The sequence below is a fragment of the Phoca vitulina genome, unplaced genomic scaffold, assembly GCF_004348235.1.
Source record: "Phoca vitulina isolate PV1807 unplaced genomic scaffold, GSC_HSeal_1.0 scaffold6, whole genome shotgun sequence".
Lineage (NCBI taxonomy): Eukaryota > Metazoa > Chordata > Mammalia > Carnivora > Phocidae > Phoca > Phoca vitulina.
The window spans coordinates 47,712,060-47,738,192 of record NW_022589709.1 but is presented as its reverse complement, the minus strand read 5'-3'; the positions used below and the strand labels follow the sequence as shown (position 1 = coordinate 47,738,192).

The 26,133-nt window shown below is 38.0% G+C and overlaps 1 protein-coding gene across 3 annotated transcripts in view; it reads left to right on the top strand.

Moving 5' to 3' along the window:
• MSH3 (mutS homolog 3) overlaps positions 1–26,133 on the top strand; it is a 177,479-nt gene that overhangs the window by 4,932 nt on the left and 146,414 nt on the right. For all 3 annotated transcript variants that reach the window (XM_032404094.1, XM_032404092.1, XM_032404093.1), the window contains exons 3-8: positions 1,338–1,558; positions 5,007–5,222; positions 6,852–6,968; positions 7,357–7,474; positions 8,646–8,791; positions 12,000–12,166. In XM_032404094.1, coding sequence (XP_032259985.1) covers positions 1,338–1,558; positions 5,007–5,222; positions 6,852–6,968; positions 7,357–7,474; positions 8,646–8,791; positions 12,000–12,166 — 985 coding nt within the window. The remainder of the gene's footprint in view (positions 1–1,337; positions 1,559–5,006; positions 5,223–6,851; positions 6,969–7,356; positions 7,475–8,645; positions 8,792–11,999; positions 12,167–26,133) is intronic.

Genomic DNA, 26,133 nt, shown 5'->3' with positions numbered 1-26,133 from the left:
GAGTATTTATTACCTTTGTTTTTAATACAATTTATTTAATTGTAAGTTTACGTAATCTAATTTGTAATCATGGCTGTGTTTGACAGCTGGCTTACAAAATTCTTGAAGGTTTAACAGTGGGCTCTAATAAGCCAGTATCAATTGGCTTCATCCAGCACACCACTGGTCTTTCTCTGTGAGCTAGCTTGAGTTTCCTCATAGCTTGAGTCTCCAAGGATGAGCACCCTGAGAGTCAGACAGAAGCTGTATTGAATTCTAAGAGCTAGCTTCAGAAGTTAACATGCCTTATGCTGTTGGATGAGTTAGTTACAAAGGCTTGCCTTTGTTCAAGAGGAGGGACTGTCTATCCCACCTCTCAGCGCCAGAGTGTCAGCATTACATTGTAAGAAGAGCAAACAGGATGGGATATATATATCTGGCCTTCTTTGGTAAATAAAATCTCCTACATGGGTCAAAATTCAGAGTCGACTTTTTATGTTGTTAATATTCTTATTTGAATTACAGATAAACATAGTATAGAACTCTATCTCAGGAGTATTTTGATAAATACAAATCTTCATTATCTTAATGCTTATAGTATATGTGCTACTGAAGCGAGCACTATCGTAATGATGTATAAATAAATTCAGATTTTTATGAGTACAACCCCAAGACTTGTAAACCACCCCCATCCCAGGAAAGTTTTTTAATATCTGTAGGAGGGAAGTCCTTGTATAATATACACACTTACAGTATACTTTTTTTTTTTTTAATTTATTTGAGAGAGAGAGAACGAACAAGCAGGGAGAAGGGTCAGAGAGAGAGGGAGAAGCAGACTCTGCCGAGCAGGGAGCCTGATGCAGGGCTCCATCCCAGGACCCTGAGATCACGACCTGAGCCGAAGGCAGACGCTTAACGACTGAGCCACCCAGACACCCCAGTGGTATTGGTCCTTGGTTTTCTTCACTACTGGTTTAGGATTTAGCTTTCAGGTGTGCTAAATTGGTTATTATTCATCTATTTTTTCTTCTAGTTTCAGATTTTTTATTTGCACCTGTCACTTCTCCTTTTCTCTCTGTCCTTATGTCCTAAAAAAAAAAAAAAAAGAAAAGAAAAGAAAAAAAGAAAAACCCTACTATAGTTTGTAATGGGGTTTCAGGACCAAGTGAAATTACATGTATGTTTCAGTATGCTATCTTTACCCTAAACCCAAATGTTTCTTTATTTCCTTATCACATTGTAGTTAGATTCATTGCTTTAGTGAGAAGCTCCCTCTTTAAAAATCCTACGTTGGTTATGAATTGACATAATGAGAACAAAATACTATTGTTATATTTTCTTCTGATTTGCTAACTAAGAGCCAAAGAAATGTCTGAGGCCCAAGAATGTTTTAAAGTCTCTGGAAAAATTGAAAAAATTCTGCTGCGATTCTGCCCCTCCTCAACGTAGAGTTCAGACAGAGCCTCTCCAGGAGAGATTTGCAATTCTGCCAAAATGTACTGATTTTGACGATATCGATCATCTACGTGCAAAGAAGGCAGTTTCTTGTGAAGATTCCAAATCTCATATTAGTCAAAAGGTATGTGTTTTGTAGATGAATATCCAGTTACTCAAATCAGTAGGTTCTGAGGTGCCATTAGGTTCTGTGAGTTCACACAAGGCAGTGGTTCCCAAACTTGGCTAATCCAGATTAGCTGCGGGAGCTTTTGCATTTTAGCTTATTTATTTTTTAAGTCCATGGAGATTGTGATTTACTATGTATTAAGGAAGGAAGAATTGGTTTGTATTAAAACAGAACCAAAAAAAAAGCCCCTGGGTGATTCTGATGTACAGCCTGGGTTAAAAATCCTTGGCTTGGGGGGATTCTTACTGATGAATACAAGCACAAGTTTTATAATCCTCCTTATAGTTACCATGATGGAAAACCATAGGCAATATATGTGGGTTTTGAGGTTTTTAGTTGAAAACTTGGTGATATAAAGTAAATTCAAAGGCAAACCAAACATATATGGCTCTTTACTTCCACTGTTATATGATATATTAATGTTTTTCAGCATTGCAAAATCAAGGAATTTAACTTTTGCTCTGTCATTAACATCTACAATTCAGAACAGTGGTTCGCAGGCCAGCTTTAAATTAGAATCACCTGGAGAACTTAAAAAAATGCTGATAACAAAAACCTTCAGAATCATACTGGTTTTCGCTAAGAACGGAGTATGAATATTGTTTAAAAGCTCTCATTTTAATGTGTAACCATGGTTGAGAGCCATTGAATTAGAGAAATTAGTTTTTTTTTGAGTCATTTAAATGAAATGGATTTTTAAAAAGCTATGGACTGAAAGCAATGGATTTTTTACTCATAAAAATACTCACACCAACATAATTTTTTTATGTAATTTTCAGAAGTTTACACTCCTTCCCACAAAATCCAGGTTCACGAACTCCTCCTTCATCCAAGCTGAGATCTATTGACTTATTGTAGGTCATCAGGAAAAAAGGTGTTTTTGTTTTTATTTTTAATCTCTTTAAATACTTAGAAGCAGTTCACTTGAGTGTAGTGGTCATAAAAATATTGATATCAAAACATTTGTCTATTAAAGCTCACTTTATTAATTGGAGAGTTTACCGTAGGGCTTCATGAGAGCTTGTTTACCATTACTTTATACATAAAATGACCACCTTGGTATTTCTGATTCACAGCACATTAGAAGTCACCAGTTAGAAGGGACACCTAGAAGTGTAGTACATGGACGTCATTACAGGAGATAGCTGACTGATGGCATGGAAGGACACAGACAAATGGTAAAAGCTACTAAGTGAAGTTAAATGGCCAGGGTCTAGGGTCTGGGACCATTAGTGTGGGAGTCAACAACCCCATAAGTCTTGATAGGTTTTGAAATTCCCATTTTAACATTCTGAGAAGTATTTCCACCCAAATGGTAAAAAAAAAAAAAAAAGTTGCTTAATACTCAAGTATTCAGATTGACTTATTAGTATAAAAGTTTTTTTCTGCATGCCTGCTCTCATTCCATATGTGAATAAAGCATAAAGTAAGAACTTTTTTTTCTAGGAAATATATTTTCTTCAAGTATATGGTATTCCTGGATTTTACATAAAAGGCATGGAAACAAATGAGAGAATCCATCAAAGTTAAAAGCAAATGCATTCTCTCATCTGATACATTGACTTACCCTTCCGTTGCCACACCTTCCCACACCTCACCATCTCATTGCTGATATTTGGAGATTTGCTGGGCTGCACTATTCAGATAATTCACATCTCTACCTCCTATTTCAGCTAAGCCAAATTTTTATTTTTTTTTAAATTTTTAAAAATTTTTTATTTTTTTAAGATTTTATTTATTTATTTGACAGAGAGAGAGAGACACACACACACACGCAGTGAGAGAGGGAACACAAGCAGGGGGAGTGGGAGAGGGAGAAACAGGCTTCCCGCTGAGCAGGGAGGCAGATGTGGGGCTCGATCCCAGGACCCTGGGATCATGACCTGAGCCGAAGGCAGACGCTTAACGACTGAGCCACCCAGGTGCCCCTAAGCCAAATTTTTAAATGCAACTGTAAAGTACATGTTGCTGGGCTTTCTCTTGGATCAAGGTCCTCTCCCTTGGCCCTATAGGACATTTCTCTTTTTCTCTTCTCTTCCTCTGCTGATCACTGGTCTTTTTTTTAAAGATTTATTTATTTGAGTGGGGGAGGGGCAGAGGAAGAGGGAAAGCGAGAATCTCAAGCAGACTTCCTGCTGAGTGTAGAGACCAGAGCCCGATGTAGGGCTCCATCCCAGGACCCTGAGATCATGACCTGAGCTGAAATCAAGAGTCAGACACTTAACCGACTGAACCACCCAGGTGCCCCTGATCATTAGTCTTTTAAAGATTATTTATTTATTTTTTTAGTAATCTCTACACCCAACGTGGGGTTCGAACCCATGACTACGAGACCAAGAGTTGCATGGTTTTCTGACCGAGCCAGCCAGACGCCCCTGATCACTAGTCCTTTAGGCAATATATATGTATTTTTTAAAGATTTTATTTATTTATTTGACAGAGAGAGCCAGAGAGCACAAGTGGACGGGGGTGGGGGGAGGCTGAGGGAGAGGGAGAAGCAGACTCCCCTTGGAGCAGGGAGCCCACTCAGGCTCGATCCCAGGACCCTGGGATCATGACGTGAGCTGATGGCAGATGCTTAACCAACTAAGCCACCCAGGCACCCCTTTTAGGTCATATTTTTAATTCTAGGCATAGCCGATAAATTTTTAGATGATGGCAGTGACACAGTGACAGTTAGCTAGAAGTCAGATTTATCCTACAAATTTGTCTCATTTTATCTTTTGTATAAATAAGTCTCACAAGCAAGGAATTTGCCCTACGCTCTAAACTGGAATTAGTTACGGTTTTCACATATGAAGGGAAGGCTAGCAGGAATACTAATGTTGAAATGTGACCTTGTGCTTTATACTTTTCAAAAGCTCTGTGTCATATCTCTTTACCAAAAAAAATCATGCTTCTTTCTTGTAATCAAGATTTGTGGAATGTACTATCTTTTAGACTGTGCTTGGAAATTTGAAACATTAAGTGTAGCTTTAACTGATGGCATACTTATTGAAAGTGGTCTTACCTACTGTTGAGAGAGAGACATTCATGCCTGCTCACTCTTTGTGCCTTACACATCTAGGAATAAATATGGAAGAGAAAAATGTTAATTACAATAGATTTAATGAAATAGAATTTAAAAAGAGGTGTATAAAACTAAAATGTTTAGGCTTTTAAAATTTGCTTAAATAATTATACAGTAGTTTAGTTTGGCTCTTTTTTTTTTTTTTTTAGTCTTTTACCCTGAAAAAAATTTCAAACCTGCAAAAAAGTTTACCTGAATATACTATGTATTCCTGTAAACTTTCACTTAGATTCACCAGTTGTTAGGTTTGTGCCAAGTTTGCCTTCTCTCTCTTTCTGAAAACTATTATTATGGTTAATACTTTCTAAACTATAAAAATCTTTTGGTTGCCAGGATAAGACACTTTCTGATCGCAATCCTTTTGGATCATCACACATGGGTGATGACAATTTACAAAAAACTTCTGATCCTAAGCCATCTAACAAACGGACCAAAAGCATCTACACACCTTTAGAATTACAATACATAGAATTGAAGCAGCAGCAGAAAGATGCAATTTTGTGTGTGGAATGTGGATATAAGTATAGATTCTTTGGGGAAGATGCAGAGGTAAGTTATTTTTTCAAATACCGTTTCATATTCTTGTCCAGCCTGAAATATTTTCCGATATTTTTGTTTCATTTTCTGACTTTATAAGAGGACCAGTGTGATCAGTTGCTTTTTAAAATGCTGTCATTTAAAGTAAAAACTACAAATAAACACAGGCGAACTTGGGGGGTGCTAGACCAGTGGGAGAGGAGTGAGGGACCCCTTTTGGAATGTCGTGCCTTTTCTCCATGAGCTTGTCCAGGACCTTTCATCCACTGCAAGGTGATTGGATGAATCAGATAGTGAATGAACCATAATCATGTGAGTATTTATGTTTCCTGATGAAGACTCAAGCAAGAAAAAATTTTCAGATGGCCCATTTACTCTGAATTTATAAATTTTGATGGCCTGGAAGGTAGTTACATCTCAGTGGAAGAGCACATTAACTGCCAGGCACCTGCAGAAGGCGTTTGAAGTCTTACAGTCTCTTTGTATGTCAGTCATCTTGCTCTGTTAGTCTAAGTTGATTTTGTATTTAATTTTGAGGTATTTGATGTAGGCAGAAGTTAAGGTTAGAAGTGAGTTTGAGCATTTAGTGGGCAAGTGTAGGGAACGCATCGCTGATGTTCTGTTGGAGTCATGCATGATTGTGATGATTCCACAATTTTAGGTCTATGTCATCAGATGTCAGACATCATCGGAGAGTGATGGGGTGGCACAGCTAACATCTACCTCATGGATAGGAAGTAAAGACTTAACCAACTTTTCTTCCGGTTTTTAAAATCCTGTTGGGGCATGGAAGTGGTGATCTTTAGTATAGGTAGCATCGTGTTGTGTTTGGTGTTACGAAGTTAGACTTTGAAGCAGAGTCAGTGTGTTTCCTGAAGACAGGAACAGATACATAGTTGGCATCGTATAGGTAAAGGGGTGAAAGAAAATGTCATTCTTTCTCCTTCTCTCCAGGTCGAGTGGTAAGTTAGAGGCTAATGTCTTCTGGCCCTGCAGTGAGGAACTAATACAGTCCAGAGACGGGTGGGGTGAGGGAGTGAGAATGTTGGAATGAGAGTTCCATGACTCCAGTGGGCAATATCTGAGCCATCGAGCTTTCCAGAAGGTAGCGGGGAGTCAGGTGGTGTTGCCTGGTTCTGCATTCCTATCATTTATTTATGCATCGTGCATTAGCTAACCAGACCAGGGGGTTCTCTTCTCATTTCCTCAAAGATATCCTCTGTCCAAGTAGCTTCAGAATTTATGTATGGTAGTATCTCCTCATTTTCAGTATTTGCATGTGCTTTGTTGCAAATTCTTACTCTTAGAGTCTCACACTCTGTGCACTGAATAGTCCTTATGCAGGGAAGTAAGGTTTCAGTAGATCTAGGGGCATAGAAGACCTGTCATATTTTCCCATGTCGTTTATAGATACAGGTGTTGGCCCTGAGGTTAGGCCGTGGGAACTGCCAAAAATAGATTAAACCATAGGCTTCTATATGGGAAATGTCTTTTACACTTTTTATTGATAATACCACACAGGTAGAGAAGTGCACTAATCCCAAGTGTATACCTTGATGGATTTTTAGCAAAGTGAGCAAACACCACACAGGGACTCTTGAAAGAGAAATTTATTGATAACTCTCTTTTTAAATTTTTTAGATTGCAGCCCGGGAGCTCAATATTTATTGCCATTTAGATCACAACTTTATGACAGCAAGCATACCTACTCACAGACTGTTTGTTCACGTACGCCGCCTTGTGGCAAAGGGATATAAGGTCAGCTTTGGCTTTGACTTGTGCAAACGGGATTGGGTTCCCTTCAGAGAGTGAAAACATGTTCTGTAAGGTGGTAGGTTGTAATTGGAATTCGGCTTTTGGGAAATGCAAGTGTGTCACAGTTATTAGCATTATATCTTCATGAGTTTTTACTGTACTAGAATTTTAAGGTAAATTAAAAAAAAAAAAGTCTGTGATACTGTTTCTTAGTGATTTATCCACACTTGCAAGCTCTTTGTGGTGCTTATTACTTAAGCCTTACATCTGGACATTGTGGACAAATGTGTTTATTTTATATGTTTCAGAATTAACCTTTTAAAGTCTTCAAATGTGTTTCTTTAAAACAATTTCCATCAGGTTTGATACTCAGTATTTATTTTTGTTGAAGGTGGGAGTCGTGAAGCAGACAGAAACTGCAGCATTAAAGGCTGTCGGGGACAATAGAAGTTCACCGTTTTCCCGGAAATTGACTGCTCTTTATACGAAATCTACACTTATTGGAGAAGATATCCTTTTTGAATAGGAATTTTTCTCGTAAATGTTACAAAGGCTTTGTTTTATTTATTTATTTATTTATTTAAGATTTTATTTATTTATTTGACAGAGAGACACAGTGAGAGAGGGAACACAAGCAGGGGGAGTGGGAGAGGTAGAAGCAGGCTTCCCTCTGAGCAGGGAGCTCGATGCGGGGCTCGATCCCAGGACCCTGGGATCATGACCTGAGCCGACGGCAGACGCTTAATGACTGAGCCACCCAGGCGCCCCTGCAGGGATAAGGTCTTAAAAGATACTGTGTGAAAGCAGTATTTCTTTTTATGGTTTATTACAAACCTGCTTATTTAGAGACCTGCTTAACTTCTACCCAAATTATTTAGAGACCTGCTTAACTTCTACCCAAATTATGAAGACCGTTTTGTTCCAATAATATCATGAATAGAAACAGCTATTACACAGAGTAGACCCCAAACCATTAATAGTTCTCTGCTGTTCTAAGCTGATCAGCCTGTAGGAACCTGGTAATTTTATTGCTGCTTTTGCCTGAACTTGAAGCCTGCTCCTAAAATGGTACACCTCCCTGCTTCTCTTTTGCCATTGCTATAGTTCTTACCTGCTGATGCCTAAGTTGGTTGTTTTCGGATTGACTTCTGAAAATGTCCCAAATCAGCATTTATCTCTGAGAATTTAATTAACGGACTCCCTACATATGCATACATGCATACACATATTATGTGTCTGTTTTCTTCCTTGGTTTTCTTTTTTCATGTCTTTTAAAAATTCTCATGCTTTTTCTCAGAGCTTTAGGCACCTTAAAGGAGGAAAGTAATTTACACTATTTTAGTGTATTCATGCTTTGACTTGTGGAATTAAGCATTGTGGGACTGTTAAGGATTCAAGTCTTAGCATTATCCAAGTAAAGAAGCAGATTAATATTTGAGCTTCCACAAGGGTACTCTCCTAGGCCCTTTGGGAAGTGAGAAGATAATAATTGTCTGTCCTTACAAGCCTCCTATCTTAGGGAAGATAAGGCACGTAACTATGATCAGAGTAAATCAGAAGAATGAAGGCTGTATGGAAGATTTTGCACAGAGCAAAAATGTCTGGGAAAATGAAGCATTATTTTAAAGGAGAAAGCAGTTAATGGGAATGTAGCATATAATTTTCTTTAATGATTATTACATGTGAACCCTTTAGTCAAGCTGGATGATGCTGTAAATGTCGATGACATAACGACTGATACTTCTACCAGCTTTCTTCTGTGTATCTGTGAAAATAAGGAAAATGTTAAGGACAAAAAAAAGGGGAACATTTTCTTTGGAATCGTGGTAAGTGCATTGTAGGTAAAGACGAATGATAGATGTTCATGGTAGGTATCTCTGTGAGTACTCATGTAGGGTTTACAATAAGACTATCTGATGAAATGTGCCCTCAAGTAATTGTACTAGAAAAACATTTTTCCTTATAATTTTGTATGTTAAATCACTAGTTAAGATTTTCTCATATGGCTACTTGGCACTCTGTGCTATGGAGACATCCAGGTAGTTTCTGTCCATGTGCTCCGTGAGTTTGGGTTCAAGATGGACCCAATGATAAGCATGGGTATGGATGAGAAACAGCAGAAGGAAACACTAAGCCAACACATGCACAGATAGTAAAGGGTTTTGCAAATTTCCTCTAGAAATTTGAAGTTAAACACATGATGATGGGATTGTTGTATATAGATTTGGAGGAGAGGGAATAGTTAGGGGGAAATGATACTTGGCAAATACAAAACTCTATACTTAATGACATTAGGAATACTTAATAGTCATTCTTCTAGAGAAATACAATTTGTGAATCGTAGTTTTATTGATTTTGCCGTCTAGCAATTTGTGAATAAATTTGCCCATTTACAGACCTACCTGAACTCTGCTCAAAACCTCAAATTTTTTAGTGCCCTTCAGAACTATTAGACTCCCTCGTTCTGTTGTAGGTGAAGCCAAAGTAGGATTCCTTGCCTAAGTAGTAACTCATTCTCTTTGTTTTTTCTAACTTTTGCAATCAGCTGCAATATCAACAAAAATTCTTACAACCCAGATGTCTCCAAAGTACTTTTTAATACCTAATTCTGGTTGGATAAGTTTGTGCTAACTTGACATTTGCTTAGCCAATAGACCTTTGTCTCAGGGAGCTAGCATTACTGTTGGGTGAATGTTTTTTTTTTTTTATCCTTGAGAAGTCCTTTTTGTCTAGCCACAGGCAAATTGGGTCTATTTACAAATAGTAAGGTTATTTGTCTTTAAGCTTTAATATGTGTAACGTGCTATTTTATATTTACCCTAAACTCAGTCTAAAGAACAGAGCTGATCATATACAATTCCTCCTTAGTGCTTAGTGCTTGCTGCCAGCGTTAATCATTGTGTATGAAAATGGGAAATTCCTCTCACGTGTTTTCCTGGGTCCTATCCTTGACCTCAGTGACCGCTTTTGGGCTGATGACATCCAAAGCTGTGGGCCCGGGCTGCACCTCTCTCCTGAGAGCCAGCCTCCTGCACCCAACTTTTTGCTGGGTACGGCACTTAGAATTTGTCCTCACTCCTCAAACTCAGTGTGGCTGCGATGGATCTCTTCTTTTTTTCCCCTCAGTACTATTCTTGCCGGGTTTTTCCCTGTTGTAATGAGTGTCATGAGTTCTCTGTCCCTCCGTAAGAGTTATCTTCTAGATAGTGGCAGTGTCAAATCAAAGGTTTTAGTGTTGATAGTACTGCTGCAATTATGCCCTTGACCTTCACTCTGGGTGGTGCACAGTTTTATACAGACTAACTTTGGGGTTCTTAGTGTCACATATCGCATCGTAATAGATGTTGTGGGTGTTATAATATAGACCATTTCTCTGATTTAAAAAAGGCAAAGGGGAATTAGGCTGATAAATTTGTTACCTGAACTTCCGTAACTAGCTTTTGTAAATGTTTGGTTTGTAGTTTGGGAGATAAATTTACTTAAGTATACTAATATACTTATAGTCCAGCTATCTGGGTACTAGAGAAGGTCTCTTGGCTAGAATTAAGGAAGTTCCTTGAGCCAAAAATGAGGGCCTTCAAAAAATTATAAAATATTCAAAAGAAAAAAATTCATAAAACAGAGTGCATAATTGCAGTAATTATAGTAATGTGAGACAACCACCTAGGTCAGGAAATAGAATATTGCATAGAGAAAGGCCCCCTCCCTTCAGCAGAGGTAATTGTAATCCAGACTTTTATGATAATAATTTCCTTGCTTTTACGAGACCAGTGCTCTAACCCCTGAGCTACGGAGCCCCGTCATTTCCTTGCTTTTAGTTCCAGTTTTACCACCTTAAACTATGTACAAATGTAAATATATTGTATCTTTTTGGATCTTGCTCCTTTTGTTTACAAACTACTATTTGTATATGAGATTTATTTACCTGTGTTACTGTAGTTGTGTTTTCATTGTCATTGCTGTGTTGTATTTCATTTTATGATTTACACTTTATTCAGTCTTCTATTAATAGACATGTGGGTTCTTGTTAAATTTTGGTTGTGCAGAGAATGCTGTTAGAAACCTTTTTGTGCATGCCTTGTGGTATACATACCTCTCAGTATATACCTCGGGGAGGATTTGCTGAGTTGTGATACTGGATGCTCACGACTTGTCGAGAAAATACCATGCTGTTTTCCCAAGAGGCTGTGTCAGTTGACTTGGTGTCGGCAGTGTTTGAGTGTAGGGATGAGTGTAGCTAATGCCGTCTGTGCCGTCTGTAACTAGTGCCATGCATTTCTTAAGCATCAGCAGTGGACGAGAGCGTGGCCTATGGAGTGAGGCCACATGACCCTTGGCTCCACCACTTTATCACCCTTCAGCCTTCCGTAGATTACTTACCACCTCTCCCAAACCATGATTTTTTCCAGCTTATCTTTGCTATGGCTTAGGATGATAGGGGGTAGCTTTTAGTTTTCATGGTTATTTCCCTGGATAGATTCTCTAGTTGAGATTCATTCAGAGTTTGTTGTATTTGTGCTTTTTGGTTTTTTTTGCAAAAATTATACTTTTATTGATTAATTTTATATAATGAAGTAGAAATTTACTACTACTCTGATGGCCACGTTACTAGGAACATATTGCTTTTAGTGATGACAACTGCTAATTGTACAGTACTGTGTAGTTCACAAAGCATGCGCGTTTGTTTTATAATTTGACCCTTGCAGTAATCTGAAGATTAAAGTAGGCTGATTTATTCCCACTTCACGAAGAAGGAACTGAGGGTTTTGGGACTTGTCAGAGTCATTCTGTCAGTTTTGTTGGATCCAAGACTTAGAGTGTCTCTAAAAATCCCATCTAGCATAGCTTAGATATTGGTGAGTCTGACTTCCTACCTAAGAATCTTGGAAAGTACACAGGTTTTCAAATACTTTAGAAATGGACTACATACTAAAGAGTGTATCCTCTTTACCACGTTCCCATGTTTGCTTATAATGTGTCAGGGTTATAATTGGGAAAACTATTTTGTCTGTGACGTAGTGTTTTTGTTTTCAGGGAGTACAGCCTGCCACAGGTGAGGTGGTGTTTGATAGTTTCCAGGACTCTGCTTCCCGTTCGGAGCTAGAAACTCGGATACTGCGCCTGCAGCCGGTGGAGCTGCTGCTTCCCTCCCACTTGTCAGAGCCAACAGAGACGCTCGTCCACAGAGCCACAGCTGCTCGGTAAGATGGCACATCACAGAAAAGAACACTGATTTTGAAACTCAGATTTGATTCCCAAACTGGTACTTATGCAACTTATTAAGGTTGTTGAAAAGTTTTTACTTAAAAAATATTTTAACAGGAGTGGAAATGTCAAAAAAGAAAACTAAAATTACCCCTAATATCACCTTAATGTAGGATTTTTAAAGTGGTTTTATATTATTTGGTAATTAATCTTCAGTTTCTGGAGGTAATTTAGAGTTCATTTCTTATAAAGGTTAAATAAATTTGAAAATGCTTTATCTGTGCTGCAAGTTTTAATTTGTGGCTCTGTCTAGGACTTGTATTTATTCGATCTAAGGTCACACTTCTTATTGATGAGGCAGTATGCTAGGCACTGTGGTGTACAGAAGGAGAGGATGTGGTTGTGGTCTATGTCTGGCAGGCTTTATAATCCAGCAAGAGATGCAGATGTGTACTACCTAACTGGATTCACAAAGCCTGATGTATTAAGGGACAAACATGAAGGTACCTTGTTGGGACCATTCCATCCTGCTACCTGGTGGAGTGTCGGGGGAGAAAAGACACTGGAAAGGCGGGCTGGGGCTCCAATGGAGAGGATTATATGTTGAGGAATTTGGACTTTAGACTAGGCAAGAGAGTCCCTAAAGATTGTTATTTAGTAGGTTGACAGATCAATTAGAAAGTCAAACTAATTGATTTAGTGAAGTTCCATGTATTTTTTTATTCTGCGAGTTTAGAGTGTTCTGTTCTCATTTGGATTGAACTTCTTTCTAAGTAGCTTTCATAATGTATTTTTTTGGTTATACTACTAATTCTTGATCATTTAGGAAAAACTGGGAGTTACCAAAAAAAATGAAGAGCTAAAAATAAGTCAAATCCTATAACACATAAATAATTACTCCTAAATGTTTTGGTGTGTTGTTTCTATGCATGTATATCACCTTTTTTGTTTTAGAAACTTGGATTCATGTTGCAAAATCAGTTTGTGTCCTGTTTTTTTACCTAAAATTTCCCATACTTTTTTGTGGAAGATTTTATTTTATTGTGGAAAATTTCAGACATATACAAAATTATACAGAATAGTGCAGTGAACACCCATGAATCCATCAAGCACCTTCAGCATTGCTCAACTCAGTTGATTTCATTTCATCAATATCCCTACTCCCTCTCTCCTTGAATTATTTATTTGAAGCAAATTCTAGAGGACATCACTTCATCTCCTAATATTTCAGTAGGTAGTCAGTAAAAACAAAATGACTACGTACCACTCAGTCATGTAAATGGATAATTTATCCATTCCCCTTTTGTTATGTTGCATTCACTTTTCAGTTTTACAAATATTGCTGTGATAAATACCCATGCATAGAAATATTTGTGTGCATTTCTGATTATTTTCTTAAGCTAAATTCCTAAAAGTGGATTACTGGGTCACAGGGTATAAATATTTTATGAAGCTCTTGGTTGCTTGCTAGAATGGTCATATCTGTTTATACTTCTACCACTACTGAATAGTAAGAGAGTTGCTTGAACCTTGCTAACATTGGATCACTTAAACAATTTCTGCCAGTTGGATAGATGAAAAATTCTGCATCAAGTCCCCTTATTTTATTATCCTCTTCTGACAGTGAGCTAAAACTTGAATAATTAAAAGAGACAGTAGACTAATAAGGGGTGCTGCTCTTGAAGACCTAAAAAAATTAATAAAATCTAAAAAAATTTTTAAGATAGTCTTCTAAAACTATTTCCAATATTTTGTGTCTGGTTTTCATTTTTCTTTATAACTGTGTATATTCACTTGACTTAGGTATAACTGTGACTAAAGTCAGTCAGTTGAATCAACACTTCCATTTTTCTTTGGGTCTAAAATGAGTCTCTTGTAAGCAGCATATTGATGGGTCTTGTTTTTTTATTTTTATTTTTTAATTTTAATTTTATTTTTATTTATTTATTTGACAGAGAGAGAGACAGCGAAAGAGGGAACACAAGTAGGGGGAGTGGGAGAGGGAGAAGCAGGCTTCCCTCTGAGCAGGGAGCCCGATGTGGGGCTCGATCCCAGGACTGTGGGATCATGACCTGAGCTGAAGGCAGATGCTTAACGGCTGAGCCACCCAGGTGCCCTGGGTCTTGTTTTTTTTTTTTAAAGATTTTTTTTTTTATTTATTTGAGAGAGAGAGAATGAGAGACCGAGAGCACGAGAGGGAAGAGGATCAGAGGGAGAAGCAGACCCCCCGCTGAGCAGGGAGCCCGATGTGGGACTCGATCCCGGGACTCCAGGATCATGACCTGAGCTGAAGGCAGTCGCTTAACCAACTGAGCCACCCAGGCGCCCCCTGGGTCTTGTTTTTTTAATCCATTGTGATACCGTATGTCTTTTTTGATTGGAGCATTTAGTCCATTTACATTCAGAGCAATTATTGATAGATACAAATTTAGTGCCATTGTATTACCTGTAAAGTCACTGTTCCTGTAGATTGTCCTTTCTGTTCTTTGTTGGTTTTGGTCCTTTTCCTGCTCAAAGGGTCAAATATTTCTTGTAGGGCTGGTTTAGTGTTCATGAACTTTGGTTTTTGCTTGTCTTGGAAACTCTTTCTCTCTCTTTCTATTCAGAATGACAGCCTTGCTGAATAAAGTATTCTTGGCTGCATACTTTTCCCATTCAGCATGTTGAATGTTTCATGCCATTCTCTTCTGGCCTGCCAAGTTTCTGTGGACAGGTCTGCTGATAACCTTATGTGTCTACCCTTGTAGGCTGTGGACCTTTTGTCTCTAGCTGCTTACAGAATTCTCTTTTTATCTTTGTATTTTGCAAGTTTCACTATAATAGGTCTTGGTGTTGACCTGTTTTTGTTGATTTTGAGGGAAGTTCTTTATGCCCCTTGGACTTGATTGCCTGTTTCCTTCCCTAGATTATGGAAGTTCTCAGCTGTAATTTGTTCAAATAAACCTACCCCCTTTTCCCCGCTCTTCTGGGACTCCTGTGATGCAGATATTATTGTGCTTTGTGGAACTGCTGAGTTCCCTAAGTCTGTATTTGTGATCTAATAGTTTTCTTTCTGTCTTCTTTTTGGCTTATTTTCCATTATTTTATCTTCCATATCACCTGTTCTGCCCTTTGCTTCTTCCATCATTTTGATTACATCCAGTCAGTTTTGCATCTCAGTTATAGCATTTTTTATTTCAACCTGACTAGTTTTTATGTCTTTTAGAATACTAGCCCAGCTAGTATTATTCTGACTGTTGTTCTAAATTCTTGTTCAGATATATTGCTTATATCTGTTTTGAGGAAATTTCTGGCTGTGATTCCTTCTTGATCTTTCTTTTGGGGAGAATTTCTCTGTCTTGTCCTTATATCTGGGCTTCTGTCTTTTGCGTTTTATGAAAGTTTGTTATGTTTCCTGCTCCTGAGAATAATACTACATTAAGAAGGGGTCCTACACTGTCTAGGGCCTGGCACTTCGGGAAGTGTTTCTGGTGTATGCTGTGTGCAGTCTGCTGTTGTGTTTTGGTTGCTCTTTGTTACAGGTCAGTCCTCTACAGAGTTCTTCCTTGCTTGCAGTGGGAGTGTTTGGACCTTTAACTAGGTGTGCTTTAATTTCTTTGTTAACATAAGCCTGATTTAAAAAAAGAAAAGAAAAAGAAAAAAAGCCTGATCCAAGAAAAGGAAAAGGAACATAAAAGCAAACAAACAAAAAACTGTAAGCCTGATTCTAAAGAAAAAGAAAGAAGGAAAATAGAAAAAAAAGAAAAAAGCATGATCCAAAAAATAAGAAAAGGAAACCAACCAACCAACACACAAAAAACTATAAGCCTCATTCCAAAGAAAAAAAAATAAAAGCCTGGTCCTATTTCCACCAGAACTGAAGCTGACTCTTTGGAGCAGAGCACTCTGTGATTGGTAGACCTGCTACATGCAGGGGGCCTGTGTTGGTCTTCTCAGGGAGAGGCCTGTGGCACTGGCTCAGAGTCAGACCTGCTGGAGCAGAGGGGCAGGATTTGGTGTAAGTGACTCCAGCCTCCACCGGAGGCACTGTGTCTCTCTTAAGTTCGACAGTGCTGGTTTGGGGAGGGGGGTAGGGTAGGCAGGGGAGAGTGGAAGATGGCATAACCCTGCCCTCTTGTCCCCAGGAAAGGGAACTCGCAGGTACTGCTGTTCAGGAGGTCCTCCCAGAAAAGTGAATGATCTCCCCTCCTGTGTCCCAGGCTTTCCTCAGATCCCTGCTCTCAGCCTGTCTGTGTCCTGCTGTGGGCACACCCGGCCCCACAGTTCTCCTGTGTTTTATCTCTGGCCAGCAGCTAGGATTCAGATGGCAAAACACGGACCCACTCCCCTCCCCTGGAGGAGAGCCTTGCAGCACTGTGCCTGTCACCGTTCTGTTCCAGAGAAGCGGCTACATGCCCGGGTAGCTGCCTGGAGTCTACAATGAAGCAGAGTGAAGAGCTGAGACCAGGCTATGTGTCCTCTGCACGCGCCTCTATGGCCTGCTGCTGAATGGCTGCTCAGTGGTGCCCGGCAGGCCTTTTGTCCTTGGAGAGGCAAAATGTCCTCTTTTATTTATTTATTTAAAAAGATTTTATTTTTCATTTGAGACAGAGAGATACACACACACACACACACACACACACAGCATGAGCAGGAGCAGGAGCAGAGGCAGAGGTAGAAGCAGACTCCAGCCGAGCAGGGAGCCCGATGCGGGGCTCGATCCCAGGACCTGGAGATCATGACCTGTGCCAAAGGCAGATGCTTAACCATCTGAGCCACCCAGGCGCCCCCAAAATGGCCTCTTCTACAGGTACTCTAAGAAGGGGAGTGTTCTCTCCCAGTGTGACCCAGGGGATCCCCACACTGTGGCATTGTGTGTGAACCCTACGTGCTGCTCTCTCTCCTGCTCTCCCTCTCCCTGATTTTTCTCTGTGAAAAGGGCTCTCTTCCCTGAGTGGCACCACGGCTTTTCTCTCCCCCAGTTCACGTCTCAGAACCTCGCATCTGCCATGTCCTCTCCTTCCCATTGTGCAGATTGTTTTCTTAATCCTCAGATCAGTTTCCTAACTAGGAATGAGCTGATGTTGACTTAACTGTGTGCAAGGGACGAGGCAAGTTCAGGGTCCCCCTACTATTCTGCCATCTTAACTCAAGCAGCAGCACTTCCGTTTTTCTGATTTCCACTTTTTTTTTTAACAAAATAATAAAGGCAAAAATTAAATAGGAAAATATTCCACAAAGACATTGCCAAAAATGAATTTTTTTGCTGGCAAACAGCATTGCCTGTGATATTCCTTAATGTTTATTCATCAAATGAGATTCAGAAGCCAGTTGGTATACTAAAGATAGTTTGGGTGTCATATGTGGGTTTTTCCAAATTTGATGGCTGCCTTTGTCTTGTTTTAATTTATATTTCTTTGCTTAGCACTGAGAGTATGTAATTTTTCCTATTTTTATTGAGCACATGTAATTTTTATTTTTTTCGCATACTGGACCAAGCAAAGTCAAAAGTTAATCTACATTTCTGTGTCTAAAGCTAACCTTTATCTATGGGCAGAATGGAGTGCTAGAGATTCAAAAGTCAAGCAGTCAAACATTGTGGCTCTTGTAACATGAGGTTGGGTTGGAAATGGGCTCTTACCCTTAGTGATTTTGGTGCTCAACTACGTTGTCATTCAGTTTCCTTTTCTTTAAAATAGGGGTAATAAGACTGCTTACCTCATATGATTGTTGTGAGGGTTAAATAGATTAATATAGGTAAAATGTTTGCAATAGTGGCTGGCATAGAAAGCTCTCTATGGGGGGAAATCGTTCTCTCTATTATCAGTTATTTTGTTATTGTTCCTGTCAGCCATTGTCTTTTTAGATATTGCCTCTGCCCCATTCTCTTCTGGAATTCCTTCTTATTCTACTCCCTGTGCATGGCCCTTTATGGTGTTATCTTCTACCTACAGCTGTCTGAAACAAATGTCTCTCCTATTTTTGTTTTTTTTGGCCCTTGGGGATTTCCTCTTTTTTTGTTGTTGTTTTTTGACTCTTTTTAAGAAACTTTTTTTAAATTTTGTTTATTTTTTGACAGAGGAAAAGAGAGCACAAGCAGGGGGAGCGGCAGGCAGAGGGAGAGGGAGAAGGCTCCCCGCTGAGCAGGGAGCCCAACATGGGGCTCGATCCCAGGACCCTGGGATCATGACCTGAGCCAAAGGGAGACACCTAACCAACTGAGCCACCCAGGCACCCTGAAACATTTTTTATTATATTTTAATTCACGATTTCTATGTGTTTTTAGTAGACTGTTTGGATCAAACAAGTGTCCATGCTTACAGTAGCATTCCTTTATTTTTGTACTTAGATCTTTCCCCATTCTGAAGCTACTTCAGTAATCATCTGTATTTTATTCAATTTAATTTTCTTTAAAATTTTATCTAATTTTTAGCATTTAACTGTTTTTCTTTATTGTACTTTCACTGTGTAAGGTGTGGTCCTACCTTGATTTCCCCCGTGAATGCTAGTGGGTCCATTTTAGCATTCATAAAACTTACCCTTCATCAGCCTGAGATACAAATCATAGCCATATTTAAAAAGAAAAGAGAAGGAAAAAAAATCAACAATGAAGATAGGAAGTGCTTTTAATAAGGTATGAACAACATAGCTTGACAAAATTTTGTTCCATATTTACTACGAGTAAACCGTATAGCCTTAAAATTTCAAGGAGAAAAGTTGTTTTATTTTTGATGGATTCTTAATCTGTTTTAAACAATAAGTAGATTCTTGTGTCTCAGACTTAGCATCCCCTCTTTTTCTTCTGCTGTAAATCTGGAGGTAAAGAGAGTAGTTTTTGTCAGTTGCTGGTTGATATTTTATTAATATTTAAGAAATAATAAAGCTGTGTGAGAAAATGCAGAAGAATGGCTTGGAATTATGGAATATGCATTTTAAAATACTAAGTTTTTTTGTATTCTTTGGCCACAAGAGGTCTCCAAAGGATTTTCTATTCTGTGGGTTATCATTTAAAGACTATTGGGACCTTCACATTTATTTTTATATCGCCAGGTAGACTTACTTACTTTGTATCTTATGGCAATTACAGATAGCTACATATTAGTCAAAAATGGTACTAAGATAAAATTGTTTCTAAATAATGATAAACAGTTTTTCTTAGGTTAATTATTTTTATTTATGTAAAATGTGTTTATAAAGCTTCAGTTTGGATCTTAGGAAATCATTTTTACTATACTTTGTTACCCTTCCCATTTGTGGTAAGAATATATAGAAAGAAACAGAGGGAAAGAGATGATTTTAAGCACTGTATTAGCTGCAGTTAAGATGGCTTTAGTTTAGAGAATGTTACATGTTTATAAAACTTGTTGAGAGGAAGACTATAGAAAACAATAAACCAAAATTAGTCTTTGTTTACTAGTTCTCAAAGAAACTGATATTTGAGGCAAATCATATGAACAGAGCAGATGATGCTCAATTTTGTGATCAGAGAAGTGAGGGCTTCCTGAGCCTAGCACAGCCAAGGAAGGCTTTGTGAAAGAGGTGGGCTGCGCGGGTGACATTTGCAGGATGGGAGGCTTTGTACTGGTAGTGGAGGAGGGAAGGGTGTGCTGTGTGTGTGTGTGTGTGTGTGTGTGTGTGTGTGTGTGTAAACAGGATGAGTTCTGAGGCACTTAGGCTGGAAATATTAGAGGAGGTGTGAAGACAGAGGGGAGACTTTTCTAGTTGGAGGTGAACTTTAAAGTTGAGAATGGAGGAAGAAGGGGTCAAGAACCCTAAAATCCAGCAAAGGGGTCTGGAATCCTAATGGAAGTCAGTAAGGTTTCTGGGCAAAAGAATGGCATGATAGAAGAGAAGAGGTGAGTCTACAACCTAAGACAGGAGAATTGAACTTTAAAAAAATAAACAATTCCCCTAATGGGAAAAAGAATAAGACCAGGGAGTTTAATGGATATCATAGTTGGGAGTAGGGGGAAGAAAAATAGAAAGAAACAGAAAGGAAGGGGATAAAGAGCGAAGTAGAGAGCCAGGGCAAGGTAGGGATATGTAGTTATAATTTATTTGTTGCAAATGATATGGCCAGTGGTATGTGTTAATTTTATACAGTATTGACTCTTAAAATTTTCTGAAGCTGCACGATATTCAGATAGTTGGTTATAAATTAATCCTAACCAGTTGGTATCATTTATCATTTATTCTTCTTATGGAAGAATGTCCTTCAGTACTACAGTGATTGAAGCAATTTGGCTTATGAAATAAATGCTTGAACATATTAGCATTTACTGAAAGATAGATGTTTATGTTGCAGATTTGAAGAAAACATTCAAATCTTGGTGTTGGGGAGTAAGAATGACCCCTGCTGTGGATGCTTCCAGTGTTAGAAAGAGAAATACATTATTATGTCTTTGTATCCACAGAGGACCTTAAATTTTCTAAGGTTTAACCAAAATCAGTATCTGACATGATTGTTTATAATGGAGATTTATACCATCTGAATGTCATTTATACATGTTTGCAGTGTTTTAATTTTGTGTTTCTCTTTTATTAAATTAATTTGTGTTAGAGATTGATTCCTACTTGGTGTTCTTATACTTTGATTTTCAAATTTTTAATGGAAAATGTATCAAAATGAAATTATTGCTGTGAAACTATGTGCATAATTATCAGAGAAATTGTTATGTAAACTAGGTATCTGTTATGGCTAAGATCCAACTTTTTTCTCATGTTATTAGTTGAATTTAGCATTAGTTAAAAAGTATCAAATCTTGAAGGACGAGAGGAAAAAAGTAGACAGGTATTACTGATTAACTTGGTTAAGAGGAAGTGCTCCACACATAAGAAATGTTAAGTGGCCAGTACTTGATGGTCTGAATTTAGTGATTGCAGTCTCCCAGTTTGTTCTCTGAGAGTTTAATAAGCTCAGTTTCTTGGACTTTTATGACATCATTACTGGGATCCAAGTAAATGTGGCATGTATCAAACACTGGCTGGCATGCAAAAGAACCATAAAGCCCCTATATTTAGTGGGAAGGTGAGGCTGGGTACGGTGAGGGCATTTAAGGGAGTCTGAACACAGGATGCAGTAAGGGATTGTGAACATTGAGTGTTCAGGTGTGTATGAGCAGAGGATCCTGGGACAGAATCTAGCCCTTAAGAACTGCTCAGTGAATGTTTGCTCTATGGCAGTGTGTTTAAGGATAGGGGGGAAGACTACAGCTGTTTTATGGAGGATGCTAGGCACTAGCAGAAAGAATTTGTGCTTTATTTTGATGTTTCTCCACTTTGGCCTGCTGACTCCTTTTATTTATTATTTTGTGTTAGAATTTTCTTCTTTTAAATTTGTTAAATTACAGAGGTAGTACATGTTTTTTTGTAAAAGTAAAAAATACCTATTTTATTTTATTTTATTTTTTAAAGTTTATTTTTTTAGTAATCTTTACACCAGCAGGGGCCTCGAACTCATGACCCGGAGATCAAGAGTCGCACACTCTACTAAGTCAGCCAGGCATCCCCCAAATCCCTGTTTTATTTTATTATTATTTTTTAAGATTCTTTTTTCTTCTTTTTAATTAATTAATTAATTAATTATTTTTAGGGAGGGAGGGTCAGGGGAGGGGCAGAGGGGGAGAGAACTTCCCCAGCAGGCTCCACCCCCAGCACAGAGCCCACGGCAGGGCTAAATCTCACCACCTGAGCCAAAATCGAGTTGAATGCTTAACCGACTGAGCCAGCCAGGTGCCCCCAAAAATACCTATTTTAAGGGAAAAAATTATTGCTAACCTCCCTACCCAATTTGATTTAAAGTATTTTTATTACAGTGTGACTTTAATATTTATAAACTTAGATTTTCATGTTTTAGGTTTATACCTTTTTTTTAGAGTAAAAAAGTCATAATGAAATTTGAGATTAAAATCAAACAAATATATTAAGCTCATAAACTATAGGTGAACGATAGTTTGGTACAAAGGATGATGTTCTTGTCTGAAAATAAACTGCTCCTCCCAATTTGAGTAGGATGTGTCCCCCACTGAGGACCAGGTTCTTTGCAGTTCAATATTTCTATACTATGATGTGCTGTGTAAAGACTCAGCTGTTTCCCACTGTTTTTGTCTTTGAACCATGGTGTAACTTAAGTGATTTGCCCACCACTTTCATTGTAAGACTGCCTCCTTTTTCTTTTTTTCTCATTGAACCTTTAACACCTGAAGTGCTCTTATTGCTAATGTGGTGTTAGCATAAAGAGAAATGTAGGAACTAAAGCTTGTGGCAGCATTCCTTTTAAAAGTTGGTAATCCAGTTGATCTAGGATAGTGTTTTTCAAACCAAAGGTCGTGAAATCAGTTTGGTAGGTTGCAACTAACAGTGAAAAAAATAAATTTGAATTTATCAGAATGCTTCCCATGTAGTAAAGGTTAAATGTTTCATGAAATGCTTTCTTTCAGTTTTATCTGTCTGTGCGTAATCTCTGTCTATATGTATGCCTTCTGATCCTCTTTCCAGTCCTTACGAAGTTTATAATTCTCCAGGAAGGGAATTAAACTCCTAATGTGATGTATTAATTAAATGTTATCTTAGATTATCTTACATGCACATTCTTACTACCTAAAACTGATCAGATATTGCCTGGAAGTATATTTTTAAATAGCACAAATGAAAGGTAGTTAGCATTTAAAGACTGTGGATTGAAAATTCTAAAGCTGACTTGACTCGCAGACCACATATTGCCTACATAGCAAATGCAGAAGTGACAAATTATTAGAAGTAATGAGGATTCATCAAGATTGTTAAATATAATCAATATATGCAAATGAATAGTATCTTAATACGGCAGCAACAAATAATAAAATTTTTAAAAAAAGATACCACTTGGAATAGCAACAAAAGCAGTATTATTTAGGACTGTATTCACCAAAAGAAAAACAAGAAGACCTTAATGAAGAAAATTTCAAAACTTTATTTAAAGATAATAAGAACTAAATAGTGGAAAGAGGTGTATTAAAAACATGTAATTAGCGAATCAAACCTGCGATTTTAGAACTTTTTATGGTGTAGACAGATTCTTAATTTGATATTTGGATTAAAAATGTGGGCTGATTTAACAGGAGCTCTTGGGTTGTGGTGATGCTTATAGGTGTAATATGTTTGAAAGTGGAGGGGATATGACTTAAGTTAGGGCAATGTGCTGGAGTACGTTGTAAAGCCAGTATGTGTCACGATTACCTGTTTCCTGTCATTTAGATTATGTGTCTTTGAGCTAAATCTAATATAAATGGGACCATTGCTTGAAGAAAAAGAAGATTCAAACCAGAATTTTAGGCAAATACAGATGATGAATTTAAGGCCTAGAAAGGTCACTTAAACTCCCTGAAGATGGATTACTCTCCATTTTTCATGATAGCATACTGTTATTTTTATTTATTTATTTATTTATTTATTTATAAAGATTTTATTTATTTATTTGACAGAGAGAGAGATAGCGAGAGAGGGAACACAAGCAGGGGGAGTGGGAGAGGGAAAAGCAGGCTTCCCGCCAAGCAGGGAGCCCGATGCGGGGCTCGATCCCAGGACCGTGGGATCATGACCTGAGCCGAAGGCAGACGCTTAACGAGTGAGCCACCCAGGCAACCCTGTTTTTATTTTTTTTAAAGCTTTATTTATTTATTGGAGAATGCAGGTGCGGGTGCGAGTAGGGTGAGGGGCAGAGGGAGAGGGAGAGAAGCAGACTCCCTGATGAGTGTGGAGCCCAGCACAGGGCCCAATCCCAGGACCTGGAGATCATGACCTGAGCCAAAATCAAGAGTCGGATGGACTGAGCCACCCAGCAGCTCTAGTAGCTTACCTTTTTAATTAAGATATTTTATTCTGCCTTCAAGTTCTTGTTACTAATTTAGCTAGCAGTAAATTCTAATTGATAATTCTTTTCTTATCTGTATTATTTTAGCTCATGATTATCTGTATTGATAGATATTTCCAGTAGATTTTCAGTTTATTGATACATCCCCTGAGTATGCATTATTATACATTCATTCATTCTTAACATTTATTGGGTGCTTGCTGTGTGCCAAGTTCATTATTAGATAGTGAGGATCTGAAAATGAACAAGATCCTTACCTTCCCAATTCTTAAAGTCTAGAAGGGTGGTAGTCATGGAAATAAATAATTATAATGAAAACACTGATTATTAAGGTCCGATAGAGTGACTGGTAGCATGAGGACATCAAGCTTTGCAGAAGGAGTTAGGGGAGGCTTCCCAGAAGAATAGGCCACAACTGAGACTTGAAAGATGACAGCCAGGCAGATGGAGGTGTAAACCACAGTGTGGTTTTCTTAGGGAATAGAAACGAGTGTGGTCTGCCAGGGTGGGCATGGCAGCCTGAGACAGGACAGATGTGGGGTTTGGAGAGAAAGGTTGTGTAAAGTGAAAAAGAACCAAGAGAGAAAGTAATATCATGGACGGGTTAGATAAAGAATTTCCTGTGAAGAAGACCGAGAACGAATGGCTGGTGGCAGAAACTGTATCATAAGGATCTTTTGTGTCCCCAGTACCTATCATAGTGGCTTGCATATAGTAGGTACTTAATAAATGACCAATGAATGATTAAAGAAGTGACTTTTGAGATAAGGGGGAAAATGGGTATTTCCTATGTGTTTTTCTTAGAAAAAATGATTTAGGGGTTTTATAAATACAGAGGATTGTTGTAGTAGCTGGGAATTCATACATATATGTGATGATAAATGTATATTTAAGTGGTATGGATGGAGCCAAGTCATTTACTTCTTTTGGAAAGACTGTATTAATTCCCTATCATTTTTTTCTATTGTTTTTAGTTTTTAAAATTAAAAAAAAAAATGTCACTTTCAAGTAGTTTATTTAAGCTTCTTGACATTTCCGTGGACATTCCTGTACAGTAAATACTAATGGGATCTACATGGCTAAGTTATCCTGGATAAGGAATTATGTAATATTTTAAAAATTGATATTGATGATGATCACCACAATAAGGCTAGTCCATCACCATGCATAGTTATACAATCTTTTTTTATGATAAGGACTTTTAAGATCTACTCTCTTAATAACTTTCAATGTATAATACAGTATCATTAACTGTAGTCACCATGCTGTACATTTACATCCCCAATTGATAGTTTTTATATACGTAGTCAGCACTTTTAATGGGTGTGCTTAATATATATGAAATGGGTGTGTTCTTATATGTGAAAATCCAGATTTTAAAACATGGTAAATTAATAGGTCAATGTTACCGTACAAAAGTGTTTGCTATAGGGTTTATCTAAATTCTAAGCCTTTGTGCATTTTCATTGAGTCTAACTCCATAGGAATGTCTTTACTTGAAAAGTATAAATGGAGGGTACATGTAGTAAGCTTACTGATAGTAGTTGAATAGGAAGAAACCGCATTTGAAGAGTCTGGAGGAATGACTTAACAGATTAATACAGAAAACCCCCAAGCTGGGTCCAGACTGCTTCAACAGAAAGTTCAAAAGCATTGTGTGAGATATGCGTAATTGTTTTACTATTTCTGTATGATTTTTGTAAGTACACTTATTCATTTGAGGTTGAAGATTTATTGCATAAAGTATCCTAATTAAAGCATTTTATTCTGAAGTTACAAGATCACTGAGGTAGTAAGTGGCAAAGCCCACTAGATCCGCAGTCCTATTTGATGCTTCTGCTATCATTAAGCTATAACTTAACGGCAGTCTAAAACACGAATATCTCCATAATTGAGCCCTTAATACAGGTAGCCATCTGCCCATAGGCTCTCTTCAATTATTTCTTTCTTCCCTTTCCCTCTTCATAGTTCAGAAAGAGATTCCTTTTACTTTCTTCCCTTGTAGCAAAGTTTCCTTTCGCTATCTGTTTTAAATAAAAAAACACTTGAGGCTAGCTTGGTTCACAGCCTCTCTGAGCTTGCTTATGTCTAAGCCTTTGTGGACTTAGACTTATCCATTAGTCTTTTCAATGA